The following is a 7076-nucleotide window of genomic DNA, read 5'->3' as shown; positions in this document are numbered from 1 at the left end:
CTCGGGATAGAGCAGGGTTTAGGGCTGTTGTACATAGGGTCGCTATGAGTCGCAAACGACTCAACGGTACATAACAATCTCTTAGTGGGGGCTGGTCTTCTGCTTGAGAGAGCCCAGCAGTTTCTCAATAATCTTTCTTGGCCTGCATGGGTTCTGTCCTTTGGCGACTTTACAATAGGTAACTCTTCACACGCGGGGGAAAGGGGACAACGTCGGACTGATGAACTGTTTTTGCACAATGCTGGATCTTTTCAAAGTGTCCTCATGAGGATTCTACTCTTTTCCCAGCAGCCTGACTGAAGGGGCCCTTTCCCACTCCTCAGAGCCAAACCTCCTGCCTGGAGAGACTTCCTTCATCATAGAGTCAACAGCGAGCCATCGCCTCCCTTTGGCTCGTGCAAGCGCCCCTTTCACCTTTTTCAGGGCGGGCGGTTGCTGTGTGTCCACACCGGGTGCGGAGGGTATCCCCGACAACCTAGCTCTGTACGCAATCAGGGTCCCGCCGGGCTCGTCTCTCCTGGCCAGGCCCCTCCGCCCGCCAGCGACTTGGGCCCTTCGCAGCCCCGCTTTGCACTGCGCGGAGGAGCAGGGCCAGAGCGGTGACGGGGGCAGCCCCGGCACGTGACGCAGCCCGCGCCGCCTAGCCGGCGACGTCACGTGACGGCGGGGCCGGGGTTTCTCACGTGACGGGGCGCGCGCGCGCGCATGGACCAATGAGGCGGCGGGGGCGGGACCGGCGGGCGTCGGCGGGAGGGGTTCCTGCGCTTCCGCCGGCGCTGGGAGCTGGAGCCTGGGCCGCGGGGCCCTTCGGCGATCGGCCCGCAGGTCCAGCCTGGACCAGGGCTGGGCAGCATGAGGTGTCTCGTGACGGGCGGCAACGTCAAGGGTGAGTCCAGGCGGTGGGCACGCGGGGGCCAGGCCAGGCGCCAGCCTAACCGTCTCTCCTCTCCTCCGCAGTGCTGGGCAAGGCTGTCCACTCCCTGTCTCGCATCGGAGACGAGCTCTACCTGGAGCCTCTGGAGGACGGGGTGAGGGACTGGGCTGGGGCGGGGGGTGTGTGTCTGCCGTTGCCGTTTCTGCCTCTTTGCTGCAGAGCTCAGCCCGCTTGAGCTTTGCTACCTTGGCTGCCTGGTGTGTGCGCCTCTCTGCCCTCCCTTGAGATCTTAGTGGCAGGTGGAGGGTGGCTTATGTTCAGAGATGAGCTTGAGATCTTGGTGGCAGGTGGAGGGTGGCTTATGTTCAGAGATGAGCAGAGAAAGGCAGAGTGGGGACTCACGTGAAGGGGACTCTCAGTGATGGCCGAAACAGGGTGGGGGAAGGTTCCCAAAGAAGGACCATATGAAACCGCCTAGCCGGGGAGGACCTACCTGTGCGAGTTGGTGGAGTTGGAAGGCCCGGGCGAGCCCAGATCAAAAGACTGGGACTTTTCCATTCCAACCTCAGCTTCCAGGACCTGGTGACCAAAAGAACTAGATGAGGCCCGGCCACCACCGCTGACCTCTCCATCACAGTAGATCTTGGATAGGGAAAAGGTGGAACAGAACTCAAAAAAAGGCCAGGTTTACAGATCTGGTGGCATCCCCAAGACTATGACCTTTATTTTCCCTTCAAACCTGAAACAAAGTTCACCTCTGTGGTTCACCTGTCAGCCACAGAGACCACTACAGACTGGTCTGTACAGTGAACACCAGGGAGGCATTCCCTCCTTAGGATAACCAACCATTTGAGGGGAAAAAAACAACCACCCAGCATTTGCCCAAGGGTAAAACCCAGAAGACAGGAAGACACAGGATAAAAGGAGAGTAGTGGAAAGAAATGATAATAACAGGGAGGAGGCGGGAATATTTGGTTACATTGTCAGTTTTGTAATTATGTTATAAAGCAAAGGGTATATGAGTGCTTGAATTGAAATAAATCAATACACTCTGTAAATTGTCACCCAAACAGCAATTTAAAAAATGAAAATGCAATAAAGTTCAGCCCAAAAAGTTAGGGGGGCAGAGATTAGTGGGTCACAGCCCCAACAATACTGAGGAAGAAAGTTCTGGCGATGTTTGGTCACAGCCTTGACAACCCAGTGCTGCAGTTCCACTCTGTGCAGTGGGCTGCCACCCAGTCCGTTTGGTTTGTGGGGAGGTGGGGGGACATGAGGGCAGGACCTGAGCAGAAGCAGGCCAGGGGTCTGGGCCTGTCTCAGCCCTGACCACACTCCAGTGCCCTCTCTGCTCCTGGCCCAGCTCTCCCTCCGGACGGTTAACTCCTCGCGGTCGGCCTATGCCTGCTTCCTCTTCGCCCCACTCTTCTTCCAGCAGTACCAGGGCCCCAACACTGACCAAGACCCTGTGCGCTGTAAGATACTGATGAAGGTGAGGCCCCCTCCTGACAGGAACTGCCACCGGCAGAGTGAAAAGGGGCAGAGGGGATAAGGCTCAATAAAGACCTCCTCCCTCACCAAGAGCGGCCTGTGTTGCAGTGACTGGGTGCCAGGGCTCGCCCTGGGCTGGGCTGCGGGGAGCTGGCGTGTGGCAAGCACACTGATGGCCTGTGTTCCCTCAGTCGTTCCTGTCAGTCTTCCGCTCCCTAGCGATGCTGGAGAAGACCGTGGAGAAGTGCTGCATTTCCCTCCACGGCCGGAGCAGCCGCCTGGTCGTCCAGCTGCACTGCAAGTATGGTGAGTGGGCAGCGCCAAGCAGGGGCCAGGAGCGTGTGGGGGTGCGGCTTGGAGAGATGGGGCCAGGAGCGTGTGGGGGTGCGGCTTGGAGAGATACTGAGACCCTGTCTGCCCACATAGGAGTGAGGAAGATCCACAACTTGTCCTTCCAGGACTGCGAATCCCTGCAGGCCGTCTTCGACCCGGCTTCCTGTCCCCACCTGCTCCGGGCCCCAGCCAGGCGAGTGCTCTCTCCCTGTGCTTTTTTCCTTTTTAATTTTATTATTTGTGTGTGTGTGTACCATCAAATTGGATCTGACTGGTACAGGAAAAGACTGCCCCTCCTTCTGCAGAGTATCTGGTGGATTCAAACTGTGTACCTCTGGGATTGCAGTGCAGCTTCTTGCCACTAGGCCACCAGAGCTCCCCTCTCCCTGCATCTTTTGAGAAGACACTTTCTCCAGGTTCCTAATGGCTGGCTGTCCTGTTTGCTCTCAGGCTTTGCCTGGCTTTCCAAAGCAAAGGCTGAGGAAAGAGGGTGCGTGGCTCTCACTCCATCTCCTTGGACTCTCCAGCCCTATATATGGCCTGAGTAGGGTGGTAGCTCAGGGCTTTGGCACCCTTCAGGGCCTGGTCCTCATTTAGAGGGATTCTCCATTTGAGGGGAGTTCTTGACTGCACCCACCGAGGCACTCTGGCCTCGTGGGGTCCCCAGGTCCTGGCAGGAGACCAGGTGAGGGAATGTGATCCAGGAGACTGGGGTTCTGGATGGTCAAACGCTGATGGCCTTGTGGGGCGAAGAAGATGGGGACTCTTGGAAAGGCAGGGTCTCTGTTGAGGGCTAGCTCATGGGTGACGCCAGGCACTACTTGACTCCATGTTGCCCAGGTCCCACCCATTTCTCGTGGTGGACTGTGGATATGGTGACTTGAAATCTCCTTGGGTCCTGAGTGTCTACACTCTGAGTTCTGTCCAGAGCCTGCTCAGAGGAGGGGGAAGGCTAGCCCTTCTGCTGTGATGTCTGTAGCCATTCCATTCTGAAAAACTGGCGTGCCCCATGTGGACAGTTTCAAACATAGAGAAGTGGGGTGTAGTTTGCTCAGCCCCAACATCCCCAGCTCGCGCCCCCAGTTATTTAGAGGCAAACTCCAGGTGTTATTTCACTTAGAAGTCCTTTTCAGCAAATAGTCCTCAAAGAAGGAGCCCAGGTGGCCCAGTGGGTTAAGCATTAGGCCTCAGAAGTCTCACCCTGCTCTCCCTGCGGCACCTGGATGCTGACGTGTGCACACAAATGGACTTGCACAAGTGTGGGCCCCTGTCTGGTCGCCGGTCCTCTGATAGGGTGAGCGGCCGGCCCAGGTGTGATGCCACGCTTCCTCATCCACAGGGTCCTGGGGGAAGCTGTTCAGCCCTTCCCCCCCGCGCTGGCTGAAGTGACATTGGGTGTTAGCCATGGCCACAGGGTCATCCTTCGAAGCTACCAGGAGGAGGAGGCAGGTGAGGGAGCTGGCCTGGGGTGGCCCTGGCCTGTGATGGGAAGCCAGCTGGCCAGGCTGGAACTAGGCTAAGGTCCCAATTTCTCTGCTTCTGTACCACAGATAGCAACGTCAGAGCCATGGTGACGGAGATGAGCATCGGGGAGGAAGACTTCCAGCAGCTGCAGGCCCAGGAAGGAGTGGCCATCACTTTCTGCCTCAAGGAATTCCGGGTAGGTGTTCCCAGTGCACATGCCGACTGGCGGGGCCTCTCCCAGCCCCAGGCCTGACCTCCTTCCCTCCCAGGGCCTCCTGAGCTTCGCCGAGTCCACGAATCTGAGTCTTAGCATTCACTTCGATGCTCCGGGCAGGTAATTCCCACCTGGTGAGACAGGGAAGGGCCGGGGAGGGCTCCTGGGACTCTGAGCACCCCAGCACCCTGTGGTCCTCCCCCAGGCCGGCCATCTTCACGGTCGAGGACTCTCTGCTCGATGGTCACTTTGTCCTGGCCACGCTCTCAGAGCCAGACGAGCCATCCCAGGATCTGAGCTCCCCACGGCCCCGCCAGCCAGGGCCTCCGCCCCAGGTTCACAGGTGAGCACTCTCGCCCCTCTGCCCCCTGGGCTGTGTGCCCAGCTGAGCTGCTGCGGCCAGCCCTGCCCTTCCCCCACATACTTCCTGCAGGCAAGCTCCAGGCACTTCAGCCTCACTGGAGCCTCCAGTCCTGCTGGCTGGTCAGCTGTGCTTAGACCCCTCCCACCCGGGGAAGGTCCCCAAGGCCTCTGCTTCCTTCCCTGGCTGGGGCCTCCCCGCCCTCTGCAGGCTACTGGGAGGCAGGGCGCTGCTGGGTAGGGACCAGGTGGCTGGCCTGGCAGGTGGGCTGGAAGGCTGGCCCTGAGTGCAGGCAGAGGAAGTCCGACCTGGCCCCCCGCCCAGCTCTGTCCCCTGGGAAGTGAGGGGGGGGGCTTGGGCTCTGGGTGGCCTAGCTGGCAGGACTTGCCGTCCCCCTCCCCCAGCTGGGCCTCTCCAGGACCTACCTGAACTAGGATCAAACAGATCCCAGCCCACTCCCTCCAGGAAACCGCCACTGAACCCCGCTTCCTCTCTCCTCCCTGTGAATCAGGAAGTCATAAAACCAAGAGTCTTTTGGGCCCCTCAGAGCTTCCAGATGGGGCTCTGCTTCATGACACCTCTCTCTGCCTGCAGCACACCCCACCTGGACGATTTCACCAACGACGACATCGACTCCTACATGATTGCCATGGAAACCACCGTGGGCAGTGAGGGCTCTGGGGCACTGCCCGCCCCCTCCCTCTCTGCGGGTCCCCACCCCCCCTGTAGCTCCAGCCCTAACTCAGAGGATGAGCCCAGCACGGTGCCTGGGACCCCCCCACCAAAGAAGGTAGGAGCAAGGTGGAATGGGGGGTTGGGGGAGAGCTGCTTCTGGAACTCACTGGGGTTTTCTTCCTTCCAGTTCCGCTCACTGTTTTTTGGCTCCATCCTGGCTCCTGCACACTCGCCCCAGGGTCCCAGCCCTGTGCTGGCCGAAGACAGTGAGGGCGAAGGCTGAGCTGGGCTGGGCTCTGGTGGACCGGAAACACTGCTGCTTCCTGCTGGGCTGGCCAGCCGCAGGCCTCGGACCCCAGGCCACCTAGACGGCCCAAACTGCAGGCTGTGCTGTGCCTGCTGACAGGTGGTCTGGGCTCTGGCCTCCCCTCCTAGCCAATCATGTCTGCTCATGGACCGTCCTCACAAAGTTCCAACAGGACTGCTGCTGGCCCTGGGACCTTTTGCTGATCATGACCACAGTGCCCTTGTCCTGGCAGCCCTGTGGTCCACACAGACTGCTTTTATTACTTTCCCAATACTCTGAGCTTAGAATTTCAACCACCTGTCTTTGTATGGGGCTGGGGCCTGGTGCCCAGTAAGGCTTCCCAGCCAGTGGCTCCAGGCAGAAGGGCTGGCAGGCCCAGTGTTAGGACAAGGGAGGCAGAGGCCATGAAAAGAATCCAGCTTTGATCTTTATTCAAGAGACCAGACGGGTTGCCCCAGGATCCAGCTGCCAGCCCCAAGGCCCAGCGCTGCTGGACACTCATGACCCGGCCTGCCTTTACCCTGAGCTGCAGTCTTGGCCCCAGGATCCGGCTCACAACCCTCAAAGGTGCAGCCAGGAGGGAAGCCTGGGGATTGGACACTGCTACTGATTCATTAAAAAAAGGAAAACAGGCCAAGGCTCGAGTCCTGTGGGGTGGGCCCAGGCCGCCCTGACCCGTGGCAGCAGGCTTCCGGACGGTCAGCTCGCTGTCTGGGGGCAGAGGGTGGCCACGAGGAGGCTACTTCTTGGCTTTGGCAGAATTGCGGGGTGGGGTGATGGGCCGCCCCCCGGGATTCAGGCCACTGAACTGCCCGTACTTCCCCTTGTTCTTGTCTGCGGGCTTGAGGATCTAGAGAAAGAAAACTAGTCAGACTCCTGGGGCCAGTGACCACCCTGCACCCCGGAAGGAGCACACAGGGCCCTCAGCACCCCACCTGGAAGGAGCACATGAGTGTCTCGTCCACACTCATCATGGCGCCGGCGTTGTCGAACTCGCCGCAGTAGTTGGGAGCTGAGAAAAGTGTTACCAGCTGCCGCTTGGCAAAGAACTCATAGCCGTCTTCCACTACCTGGGCGGGGATAGGGTGGGCGTGAGCTGGGGGCTGGGCCACCAGGCCAGCCGGCGTCCCCCCCGCAGACCCCTTTCTACGAGCCCACCTGGTGCGCCCGGCAGATGAGGTCCAGGTCATGCTTGTGCAGGAATTTGGCCACCACCTCAGCCCCGAAGGTAAAGGAGACCCCGCGGTCATTCTCGCCCCAACCCTGCACATCTTTGTCAGGGTCGGACCAAAGCAGGTCGCACAGCAGACCCTGGTCAGGCACGTCCGTGGGCCGCATGATGCGCCGGATCTGCTCC

At 59.7% G+C, this 7076-nt stretch overlaps 2 protein-coding genes across 2 annotated transcripts in view; one reads left to right on the top strand and one right to left on the bottom strand.

Annotated features, from left to right (window-relative positions):
- The first annotated feature begins 852 nt into the window (after positions 1-852).
- RAD9A (RAD9 homolog A (S. pombe)) lies at positions 853-5695 on the top strand. The gene is made up of 11 exons (XM_006893258.1): positions 853-886; positions 958-1028; positions 2238-2366; positions 2557-2671; positions 2792-2891; positions 4038-4147; positions 4249-4358; positions 4432-4496; positions 4582-4719; positions 5332-5527; positions 5600-5695. Exons 1-11 carry the CDS (start codon positions 853-855, stop codon positions 5693-5695), a joined length of 1164 nt encoding a protein of 387 aa, XP_006893320.1.
- Positions 5696-6458: 763 nt separating this feature from the next.
- The window catches only part of PPP1CA (protein phosphatase 1, catalytic subunit, alpha isozyme), a 2504-nt gene continuing 1886 nt past the window's right edge, over positions 6459-7076 (bottom strand). Inside the window, exons 6-8 of the mRNA XM_006893409.1 lie at positions 6878-7069; positions 6655-6789; positions 6459-6569 (exon numbers count right to left, since the gene is read on the bottom strand). Of these exons, the coding sequence (XP_006893471.1) occupies positions 6459-6569; positions 6655-6789; positions 6878-7069 (438 nt within the window). The remainder of the gene's footprint in view (positions 6570-6654; positions 6790-6877; positions 7070-7076) is intronic.

Source organism: Elephantulus edwardii, unplaced genomic scaffold (assembly GCF_000299155.1).
Source record: "Elephantulus edwardii isolate Elephantulus edwardi_28Jun2011 unplaced genomic scaffold, EleEdw1.0 scaffold00126, whole genome shotgun sequence".
In the NCBI taxonomy this organism is placed as follows: domain Eukaryota; kingdom Metazoa; phylum Chordata; class Mammalia; order Macroscelidea; family Macroscelididae; genus Elephantulus; species Elephantulus edwardii.
Note: the sequence above shows the minus strand (reverse complement) of the source record. Positions and strands in the feature narration are given on the sequence as shown.